Source organism: Trachemys scripta, chromosome 10 (genome assembly GCF_013100865.1).
Source record: "Trachemys scripta elegans isolate TJP31775 chromosome 10, CAS_Tse_1.0, whole genome shotgun sequence".
NCBI classification, from domain to species: Eukaryota; Metazoa; Chordata; order Testudines; family Emydidae; genus Trachemys; species Trachemys scripta.
In genome coordinates this window covers 59,301,290-59,313,592 of record NC_048307.1, presented here as the reverse complement: position 1 = coordinate 59,313,592, position 12,303 = coordinate 59,301,290, and the positions used below count along the sequence as shown (strand labels likewise).

At 44.6% G+C, this 12,303-nt stretch overlaps 1 protein-coding gene across 1 annotated transcript in view; it reads right to left on the bottom strand.

Moving 5' to 3' along the window:
* Nucleotides 1-12,303, bottom strand: part of ALDH1A2 (aldehyde dehydrogenase 1 family member A2) — a 72,426-nt gene that overhangs the window by 37,115 nt on the left and 23,008 nt on the right. The window contains exons 2-3 of the mRNA XM_034783539.1: nt 1,820-1,924; nt 1,459-1,599 (exon numbers count right to left, since the gene is read on the bottom strand). Coding sequence (XP_034639430.1) covers nt 1,459-1,599; nt 1,820-1,924 — 246 coding nt within the window. The remainder of the gene's footprint in view (nt 1-1,458; nt 1,600-1,819; nt 1,925-12,303) is intronic.

Genomic DNA, 12,303 nt, shown 5'->3' with positions numbered 1-12,303 from the left:
TAAAACCCCTATGATTTTAAGAGTAAGTGTGTGTGTGTATGTGTGTGTGTGTGTACACTTAATAGTCACTGTGTTTAGTTCAAATACATAAACACAACATTTCTTTAATCAGGAGCCAAGATAAAAATGCCTGTCAAACTAGGATCTGCTATGTTCATGATAACAGCTGAGAATGGGCTCTTTGTAACCCTACATTAACTATCTCACTTCGTAGAGAGCAGAACTGACGTATTCCTCTTTATAAAATTGATGTGAATATAAAATTTTCTATAAATGGCTGCCAAGACCCCTGTTGAGGCCTGGGATATCTATAGTGTACAGCCAGCGTATTTATTACCATCAAATAAACAAGCTCTCCTCTAGGGAAGATCATAATTTAACAAGCTAAGGGCTTTATTTTTAATTCAGTTTTCCCATTGACAACAGTATCTTTTTAGGCATCCTCTTAAGAGTCCTTAAGATTGTTTAGTGAAAAGAATCCAATAAAATTTCCTTAGATGTTGAGTAGCTTAACTAACTTTCAGCTGTTAGTATTATCTAATAGAAATTGTTATGAATGGGCACAGTGGAGATAAGATAGCAGGTATAAGACATGACTAGGTACAGACCATAAATGTAATTTGTATACAGAAGAGTAGAGGCCTAATTCTGCACTGACTTACATCCCAAACTGAAGTCAGCAGCATTGCCTGTGATGCAATTCAGCAAAGAATTTGGCTCTAGACATACAACTCAAACAACAGGAATAGTGAGCTTGGTTTGTTGTCCACTTCCTTTTCCCCATGGCGATTTTACAGCATACATTGGTGGTAACATGATTTAAGTGTTGACAAAGCTGGAATTAAGATGTTCACCAGCTTAGTTCCAAAGCACTTGACATGCAGAAAATGATATTAACAATGCTGCAGTTTATAAGCTTAATGTATGTGCTAAATAGCATAATTTCTAAACTGCATTACTGGTTCACTACTGCATAGCATTTCATCTATCCTTTTATTAATTATTACCGCACAATTGGATTTATGCATTTTTCCATTTTTTAAATTTTAGAACATAACACAAAGTTACGAATACACATGTAATCCACACACTTCCTGGGTGTGGTGTTCTGTCCCATCTACTGGCACCAAGACCACTTAAAGAGAGAGAGTTAAATTAGTCTGCTCTACCGCCTTAGTTAACAGCCAAAGTTAGCTTTTAGATCATGCAGTAGAGGGTCATGTACTAAGCTTCAGAGGTCCCAGGTTCGATCCTGCCCGCTGATGACTGAGGTCTGTCGGCGTTACACACACACTCAGAGCCTGATCCAAAACCCATTTGAGTCAATGGAAAACCTATTCAGACATACCGCCAATCTGACACCAATGTCACTCACATCTACACATCTATGAATTTATTTGCTCTCAGAATATAAAGCTCATACACGAAACAACTTTTGATTTCCCCTACACCACTTACAGCTAGAATTGCTCTGTCTCTTTCAACCAAATCCGCTAGTTTATCCAAGAGACGGCCTCTTTCCGATGCATCCATTCTCCTCCACACCGAGCCTAGAGAGAAAGCAAGGCGAGCTGCCCTCACTGCTTTGTCCGTATCAACCTGTTGAGGAGGAAGGAACAATAAAGCCCTGGGGTAAACACTGACAGAGTATTAGTTGGTATCTGAAGTTTCTGAACGGACAATATACCATAATCATACTATAGGGGCAGGGGTTAATAAAAGATTGGTCTATCATCAGTGGGGATTCTGGAGTGGACTAGTAAGAGGTATAGGTTTTGGTCCAGTGTACATTTGTAACCATATCACAGGGATACTTTACCTTGTCAGCTTCCTGGATCTCACAGATCTGCTCTCCTGTTGATGGATTATACACTGGGAATATGTTCCCACTCTCAGAATTTTGCCACTCATTATTTATGAAAATCTAAAAAGGGGAAGAAGAAGAAAAGGCACTTTAAAGCATTGAATCATTCTGTAGGTACCAGTCATTTAGCAAGTAGCATTTTACTCATATGAGAACCTCAGTGAAATCACAGTAAAGTCATCAATAAAGGTCTGCAGACTCTGGCACCAAAGTGCTGAACTCATTTCTGCTTTACAATGTTCAAAAGTTAATATGAAGGGCCTGATCCTGCTGTCACTTTGAAGTAAGGGGCCCTAAAGCCTAGATCCTCAAAAGGTATGTAGGCTCCTCCCTTCCACTGATTTAATGGGAAGTTAGGAGCTTAAATACCTGGGAGGATCTGGCCTAAGTGGCATGGTTGAAATTGAAATTTGAGTCACCCACAGTTCAAAAACAATTTATGGGAGCAAAACCTTGAAACTACCAGGACTAAGGCAAGATGGTGGATTAGTCACTCAAATCCCCATCTCAGCAAGTAAATGTTTTGTCACTGGAATAACCCAGTCAATATTAAGTAATCGCAAACATCACAATTCTCCAAGAGACAGTCAGTTGATTATGACCAAACTGAAAAGTTGCAACACAGAATTAAATATCTGCAAAGAACAATGAAATTACTGTTAAGTCCTGTTAATGATGATATCATCTTAATTGTCATGGACAAATCAAATGCAGATTCTAATTCTGCCAATCAGTTGCTATTTTGGCAAAGGTTCGTTACCGTGGGACTTTGTGTTGGTAACTACATAGTAGGGGTCCAAATTTCTACTGCATGACTTTGGAGAAAACAATACAAATTTTTATTAGAAAATATGAAATGCCCCCTTACAATAAGTCACTCTAGGGGGAAATTCTGGCCTCAGTGAAGTCAATGGAAGTTTTGCGCAGGAGTCCACCCTTAGACTGGAGTGACAGGATTAAACTTCATAGGCCGTTTCCTGCAAGGCAGTTTAAATTGTGTTTATAGGGTAGGCCCCTTTCTTCGGTTAAAGCACAGAAAGACCCTTATGGGCCCTTTAATCTTGCAAGAAGCTGAGTGACCCTTTGAGTCAATGGGAGTTGAGGAGGCTCAGCATCAATTCTCACTGCACATCAGGGACCAATCCTGCAAAGTGTTGAACGTCCGTCCACTTTGCCAGGTGGCCTTTGATACCATGACCGATGAGGTATATGCTGTACAGAGCCATCTCTAAGCCCTGGTCTACACTGGGGGGGTGGGGGAGGGGATTGATCTAAGTTATGCAACTTCAGCTACGTGAATAATGTAGCTGAAGTCGACGTACTTAGATCGACTTACCGCGGTGTCTTCACTGTGGTGAGTCAACCGTTGCCGCTCCCCCGTCGACTCTGCTTGCACCTCTCTTGACACCGGAGTACAGGAGTCGACGGGAGAGGGCTCAGGGGTCGATTTATCGCATCTAGACTAGATGCAATAAATCGATCCCCGCTGGATCAATCTCTGCCCGCCGATCTGGCAGGTAGTGTAGACATACCCTAAATTGTAGACATTACTACTCTACTGTTTATGGTTTATATTAAGATTTTTTAATGACAACTGATTTTTCTGGTATGCTGGGTGATAACAATGTGGGTGGCCATTACACAATGGCACAAGGAGCTTCTCATCCCATATAAAGAGCCAATCAGAATTGCTTCCTTCCTCTGGCTCTGGGGCCCAGTCCACTCCAAAAGGGGATGAGGAGAGTATGGACCCATGTGTGCTAGCCCACGGAGCAGGAAAGGCAGGCAGATGGGAGTATGTTGCACCGCTGAAGATAGGATTTCTGCACCCCAGGTATGGCGTGAACACATATCGCAGTTTACTCGGGGTTGTATGCACCCTGTACACGCTAACCATGAGTAAGGCACTCAGGATTGGACCTTTCATTCATAACACCAGGAACGATCTATGCTACTCAGAGAATATCTGAACATTTGTTTTTATGTAGAAACCTGCAGAGTTCAAAATACGTGGATCATGATAGTTTGCTGCTGGTAGACTGGAATGTGGCTGTCTCTGTTAGTGCTGTTCTCACCACTCAAAATACAAAAATTCAATGGTGACTTGGGCACTGACGTTGGGTGGAAGCCATAAGTTTGCACGAGTTTTCAGTGTGAACCCTTCTTCACTTGAAAACAGCCCATTTTCACTAAGAAAATCCACATCCCTCCATGAAATTCTTCATGAAACCTAGCCCATTTTCACTGGAAAAACACATGCATTTGGCAACAACTGGCCCACTTTTGAGTTCATAGCTACATGATAGGAGATGGGTTCATGACACACATTTCATACCCTTCTCGCTTCCTCACAGATCAGTTAACCCTAACTGCTGACCCTGCTCGGACAAAACTGGTACTTCCTATTTAAGTAACCTAAACATCATAGACTTGTCTAGACAAAAGTCATATGTTGACTTTGTCACCCCATTGATTGCTTTTACTGCCATTGCAGGAGTCTGCGCTCTGACTTCTATACCTGGGAATCAAGTGAAGGTATCGCTGTCATACTGACAAACATGCCTCTGAAGCTGTGCTCTGGACATCCACCCACAGAACATGGTTAAGAGAGATGGCCAAGGGCCCTGACTTCCCTGACAACTGATATGCCTGGATGATGGAGCTAAAGGAAAATTTAGAGAAAAATCTGGTGTGACAAACAGGGCCAGCTCCAGGCACCAGCTTACCAAGCAGGTGCTTGGGGCGGCCACTCTGGAGAGGGGCGGCACATCCAGCTATTCGACGGCAATTTGGTGGATGGTCCCTCACTCCCACTCGGAGCGAAGGGTCTCCCACCGAATTGCCGCCGCAGATCGCGATCACCGCTTTTTTTTCTTTTCTTTTTTTTTTTGCGCCACTTGGGGCGGCAAAAACCCTGGAGTTGGCCCTGGTGACAAACCCATCGCCTTATTTATCATGGGATGACTCTGTAGGCAAGAGGCAAACTGTTATACTTTGCAACTTCCAGTTCCTCTGCTTCATCAGCCAGGGAGTTGATTTAGATCTCATGGTCACATTTTGCCATGGCCTAGAAAATGCCTTTCTGCCATTTATGTTCTCAAACATTTCCCTGCTTATATGACTCTGCCTTTTTCACTGATATATCAAAGTCCTCTTCAGAAAGTCCAGGTTTCTTGCATGACTATCTGAAACCAATCGTTCCAGCCATGGCATGTGACATAGCATTATGTATACCCAGGGCTGGCTCTAGGCACCAGTAAACCAAGCATGTGCTTGGGGTGGCACATTTTCAGGGGTGGCATTCCGGCCATCTTTTTTTTTTTTTGCTTCCGGTGGCAAAAGTCTAGAGCCAGCCCTGGCAGCAGCAGTGCGTTGTGCACGGGGGGTGCCCCGGGGGTTACCCTGACCCTGCCAGCGCCAGACCGGCTGGAGGTGAGGGGGGAGCGGGCGGAGTCAGTACTGGTGGGGGGGAGCCCAGGGCTGGGGTGCAGGTGGTGGGGGGAGCCCAGCATTGGTGCGACAGGGGGTGCAGGTGGGTGGGGGGAAAAGAGAGCCCAGGGCTAGGGCAGCAGGGGCTGCGGGTGGAGGAGGGCACTGGTGGAGGGGGGGTTGAGAGCCCAGGACTAGGGTAGGGGGCAGCCAAAAATTTTTTTGCTTGGGGCAGCAAAAGACCTAGAGCCAGCCCTGTGTATACCACTTTAGACAATCACCCCTTTGTCCTAGAGCAGTGGTTCTCAAACTTTTGTACTGGTGACTCCTTTCACATAGCAAACCCCCTTATAAATTAAAAATACTTTTTTTATATATTTAACACTATTATAAATGCTGGAGGCAAAGCGGCGCTTGGGGTGGAAGTTGACAGCTCGCGATCCCCTATGTAATAACCTTGTGATCCCCTGAGGGGTCCTGACCCCCAGTTTGAGAACCCCTGTCCTAGAGAATATGAAGTTTACATATGTGATCCTCAACTGCCTGTGTGTATTTCAGGGTTTCATCAGGATCCTCAGATAGACACTGACAATGACTGTTGGTGAACATCTGGCTTGTGAGGAGTTGGAAAATGCAGTGAGACCTGAGGGACAGCTAGTCTTGGTCTGAGTTTGCTGGTGCTTCTGCACCATCAGAGGCCTCATAAGATCTCACTATGGATCAATTTCTGATGAGGATGTGGTCAGTTTCCTTCATGACACATCCATTGTTTGAAATCCAGGTACTGCGATGGTTGTTAAGGTGCCTAAACCAGGAACCCATACGAGACAAGCCCTTTGCAGCACACATCAAAAGCTGGGTGGTGGTGTCATGATTTGGAGAACCTTAACCAAAGCTGTCACAGTTTCATACCGAGTTTGATCACAGCCAGTCACGGCTCTGAAATCTCCAAGAACTAGCAGTATATCATATGGCGGAGTTGACTGGATTTTTGCTACTCGCTGGTGATACAGTGCAGCCTTGGCACAGAGCCATCATGTGCCTGGCTGGCAGCCATAAACAGCCTTCTAACATCCCCATCACAAAACCAGACAGCTCTCCCTGCTCATCAACGGATGAGGTCCTGGACAGATGGAAAACACATTACAAAAATGTGCTGAACCACACACATGCTCATGACGATCCAGAGCTATGTGACCTGGCACACCACATAGCTGCAGAGCCAGAGATGCACACTGATCCTTCATCATCCAAGGAAGTATGAAAGGTCATCCAAAAGTTACAGAATGGACATGCTGCTGGACCTGATGGCATTCCACCCTGGCTACTCAAAGATGCCTTGGAACCAGTGAGCATTGCCCTGCATCAGCTGTTCTTAAATGTGAGCATAAGCAGAATGGAAAGATGGCATCATAGTGTCCCTGTATAAGGGCAAAGGATCTCACACGGAATGTAGCAACTGCGGGCCAATCTCATTATCATAAGTCTCTGGAAAGGTCTTCACTCGCATTCGGATTGGCAGGATGCAGCTGCGCCTTAACAGAAATTGTTGTCCATGCAATCAGATTTCACCGTTGGGTGGTCCACAATGGATGATGACTTTACCTTCTGGCTGAGCTGCATTTCTGTTTCATGTGGCATTTATCAATATCAACGTGGTTTTTGATTCAGACGGCAGATCAGCATTTTGGCTCACACTGAAAAGAATTGGTGTTCCAGATGTTTTGCTAAATCTGGTGCGTGATCTTCACATCAGTACCAGTGTAAGAGTGCGCATTTGTTCCCAGCTTTCAAGGTTTCTACCCAACCTCAGCTGCATGGTAGGGATGCATTCTCACGCTGGCACTAGTCTGTCAAACTATCAAGTGGATATTAGCACTTGCCACTCCACATGTTGGAATCAAGATTGGTCAAGAAGTGTTCACTCACCAAGACTATGCCAGCAATGGTGACGTACTTGTGAAGAAGCCAGAGAATTTCAACCCCCAGTCTCCAAGACATTGCCTACACAGTGGAGGCATCTCATGGCAGAAGGCCAAGGTCCAGAACCTCAGATCTGGGCCAACAGAACCCTTGGTGCAGATGGGGTTGAGTGTTGACTAATTTATCTACCTAGACTGCCAGCAGAGTCAAACAGTCACACTAAACTGGACTTTCTTCAACAATTAGGTCTCGCTGTCTCCTGCATGAAGTCCATGTCTAACTTGTGGCTGCAAAAATATCTTTGCCCTGAGACAAAGTTCAGGATCTCTCAAACCTGTGTACTACCTGTATTGCTATATGGGTCAGAAACCTGGACCCACTTACAGGCAGACATGGAGCATCTAGAGGCATTCCATATGCACTGTCATCATCAAATTCTGAGGATAAAGTGGTTTGAATTTTTGCAAAATGTCATAATCTTGCAGAGATCTGAACTTCCTTCAACGGCTCATTATATTCCAAAGAGGTGTTGCATGCTTTTTGGCCATGTTACCAGGAAAACTATGCTCTCAAACTCTTCAACAATGTGCAAAGTTTTGTGCACCCTGACCCTGCCTGGCACTGCCTGAAAGGACACCCCAGAGATTTGTGGATTTGCAGGGTTAAGCCAGATCTGGGCACTTCCATACATGATTCCTAGTGTACACCATCCATTGTGGTCACTCTGGCTGGCACAATGCTCCTCAGTTGACTGCCTGTTTGATGATGTTATGTATCACACAATTCCATGGGGGGTTGAATTTTGGTGAAACTCATGTGATAACAAATTGATCCATAATTCTATTTTTCACTGTGCAAAGAACATATAAAAGTAGAACTATTGCTGAGCTCACTTCTACTAGAGAGACCAGGATCTAAAAGTCTGCACACATGGCTTGGAGCCAGGAACTCCTCCATTCCAATAATGGCTTTCACAATGTCTTCCACTGTGGCCTTGAGCATGTCACTTTGCCTTCTGTCTCAATTTCCCTGTCTGTAATGCAAGGCTAGTAACACTTGCCTGCCTCTCAGGGTTAACAAGGGTTAACTAGAAAATGTTATAACTTACTTGGACCTTGAAAAAAGCACCAGCCTTAGAGGTCTTTGTAACATTGAATCATTGACTAGTGAGAAAGATCATATAAGGCTGCAGTCTGTCTCCTGGGAAGTGAGGGAGTGAAGAGATGAGGCAAAACCAGATACAAGGAAATTCTTAAAGAGAAAGGAAAGACAAAAGGATAATCTTAGAAAAATAAACAGGAGAATTATAAATTATTGCTATTTTAGAAAACTCACTCAGGAATCTACAGAGGAGGCATTGTCATATAGAAATAAATAAAGGCCTATAAACCCAGAGAGAAATGTGAAAGACAGTGTAGTGGATCTGATTTTTTTTGAAGTCAAGAGTGAGACTTGGACCTGGAGAGAGAGAGAGAGAGAGAGAGAGACATACACACACACACACACACACACGTTAATTGTGCACACCAATGGGCAATTGCAAGAGCAAGATGGATCTGCACGTACATGGATTTGCTGGATCTCAGCTTTCTGGGTTTTTATGGACTGGGCCACTGGAAGGTAACTGATTCTGAATGACTTGATGTGAAAATATTGTAGAGATTATGTATGTGTGTTCTGTATTCACAGTGGCCCATAGCAGAGAGGGATTGAGCCCCAACTGGTCCCTTCCTTGCACCCAGCATTGAGCCCATCTGGGGACACGTCCCCTAACCAAGACCCACCCCGCCCCTTTTCCTTTTCCCAGACATGTGGGCTAGTGGAAGGCCAGCCCTATGAGCGAAGGAGACCTCACCCCCAATAGGAGCTCTGTAGGCAGTGTCAGCAGCAGGGCAGAGGGGCAAGGCACTTTCAGAACCCCTGGACTAGTCTCTGGACATCCTTTCCTCACTGCTAATTCACTGTTAGCTGCAACCTCCTCCCACTGCTTTCCTTCACATTACCTTTGCCTTCAGCCTCACTCTCTTTGCCCTGCTCCTCTCTATCCCACTGCAGTCAGGGCCGGCTCCAGGCACCAAACCACCAAGCTTGTGCTTGGGGCGGCACCTGGAGGGGGGCGGCGCGGTGCTCCGGCTCTGGGGAGAGCGGAGCCGCAGCAGGCTTGCCGCCCTCCCCCGGCGCTCTGGCCGCCGGGGAGAGCGGAGCCCTGGCCAGGCTCTCCGCCCTCCTCCCGGGGCTCCAGCCACCAGCGGAGCCACGGTGGGCTCGCCGCCCTCCCCCCGGCGCTCCGGCCAGTCGGGAAGAGCGGCCCGCAGCCGGGCTCGGTGCCCTCCACTGCCGTGCTGGGGGGAGGGGTGGTGGGCGGCGGCGGGAGGCTTTTTTGCCTGGGGCGGCAAAAAAGCCAGAGCCAGCCCTGACTGCAGTGCCTCCTCACTTTTCCTTTCTTCCTTCTGCTCCCCTACTTCTAAAAAAATTCATCCCCTCCAGCGTCACCTTCACAGTATAAATAAGCTTGGGCCTAACATGGCATTTGCCAGATATCATTTTGTTTGGATGTTGCATCCACCCTTGGCCTGACATGGGTATTGACTGTAAGCTCTTTAGACGAAGGACTGTGTTCTCCTATTGGTTTGTACAACACCTAAAAATTGGGGCCTTGTTCCCAACTGGAGCTAATCCATGCTAACCCAACAGAAATAATAAAAACTCATCATCTGTAGTAACGCCATGTGCTGGATTCATCTGGCATGTTATTGTCACTTCTTAGTGTATATTTTAAACCAGAGTTGATATTACAAACAAAGAGCTGGCTATGACCTGTGTAGAACAAGGATTTTGTTGGCAGCTTTTCCACTGACTTTAATAGACTTTACATTAGGCTGGGGGGGAGATGCTCTTCAGAAGCAGATAGCCAGGGAGGTGGCAAGGATGTTTGTCCAAGATTGCAGAGTCACAGAGACATGAAGCTTCTTTCTTAATTTTTCTCTGTCTTGAAAGAATAAAACATTTGGACTAAATAAAAGAAGTTGAGATGGAGAAGTTGAGAAGGAGAACAGGGGGCGGAAACAGCAGTTTTCTTTTCTTCCCGGATGAAATTGCTCTGGTTTTGTAAAGAGCTTAAAAAATGCCACAATATGTTCTGCTGGGACCAACTGCTATCATCAAGTTCACCAACATATAGGACATGTATTGTACATATTGTTTAAATGCATTTCAAAGCAGGGACTGGATGTAGCAACACAGAAGTCACAAAACTAACTGGACCTATATGATGTAATATTTTTATTCAATACCCCAATTATCCCCATAGTGTTTATAAAGCAGCACCAGCAAAGATTTTTAGATAGGACATGGGAAAGATCTATTTGGCATAACGTTGAGGTAGAAGGCAAAAGAAATTGCTACTGTTAATGGTTAATGTTAGTTTCTTCCTGTTCCACTTTCTATAAACAAGGTAATGCCTATACAAGCTCATTACTGTAAACTGAGCACATTTAAATTGGCAGTAAAATCAGAGTATTTACTCTAGTGCACATATAAAGTACCTCGTCCAATGTTTTGGAACAGTTTCAAGTCTTGAAATCCAGCAGCTGGTGGCTTTACAAGCAAAACGTTACACTTAAATAACTCACTTTTGAAAGTTTTAGGTGTTCTGTGTCAGGTAGTACCATTCAGCAGACATTCATACCACCAAGACTCAGATTCTTTTGCAATAAATTTGCATTCACTGGAGCTTTTATAACTCTTCCTGCACTACTGACTCCAATGGCTGTTGATTAAATGTATATATCCTGTACATTTAATCTGACTTTCATTATGGCCACTTCGTAAAAATGCCATGGAATGGACAAGTGATGACACATTGCAAGAACAAGGAATCCCTGCAAAGCCTCAAATTGGGTTTTTTTTTCTTCCTTATTTATAGTGACCATTGTAGTGCCTCACTCTAAATCAGGGAAAATATTTGACAGCAAATGTTCCTATCTATGGATTATATATAACCCATCCTAAACACCAGATGAAAAAAGGGATAACCCTAGGAAAAGAAGGGCTTGCTTCCATGTAAATCATGCTACAAATTGGACAACACCCAGCGAGCTCATTGTTCAACCTCAATTGTGAAGGCTATTCACATTTACTATTCCCCTGGAATCAATGTTAATTAAGGCTGAGTGAGGCCATAAATCAGCCCTTGGTTTTTACAACTTAATTCAGCATTAAGCATATATATTTAAATAAAAGGTAACTGATTAACCACTTGAGTTTTCCAGGAGTTGCTGAAGTAATTTGTTTTTGTTTGAATCCTAGTGTTCACTTCTGTGGTTTGCAATAGGGAAAAGAATAAGCATGCAGTATGTCATGTATTAGCTATGTGGCACTGTGAGTAGTTAAGTAATCTAGCCCACTGGGTGCTGTCAATGAAACTGTGCCAAACGAGGGGGAAAACAGTGGAGAGGTTTTGGAAGCAATGCAGTGAGCATTAAGTTTGCCACCTACCCTCATTTAAGTGAGTACTTCAGCCATTTCAGACCAGTAAGAGAGAACAGAAACTCTTCGTTTTATTTGTGTTCCTTGTAAAATAGCCCATGAATCTATCCAGTACAATGAACTGATCAATCATAAACTCATCTAGACAACAAATATGACACCCCTCTTAGGTGACCAAAGCTGATTTTGATTGGCCTACAATGCTACAAATTGTTTAAATGAGGAAATCATGCCAGCCTTTTGCTCACTAGCAAAGCATCAGTGCTGACGCCATAATGTAACAGGTGGGGGAGGTTGTTCTTCACTGTTCAAAGTGCCATCTATTCACACGGGGCATCAACAAGAGGGCTCTCTTGCCCAGCTCTTGTGACGAGCCCATGACACTTTCCCAAAGTAGGGACATTCCTGCTGTCATCAGGGGGAAGAAAAAATGGGGGGATTTTACTGGAGCCCCAAGCTCAGGTCCGCCCCAGAAAACATCTGTAACATCTTAGTAGAATGAAATGGGAGAACGTGGGTTCCCATATTTCTCTTGCCAGGCCAGGGTTTCATGGTTAATATTTTCACTCTCTCTCTCTCATGCACAAACACACCCGCAT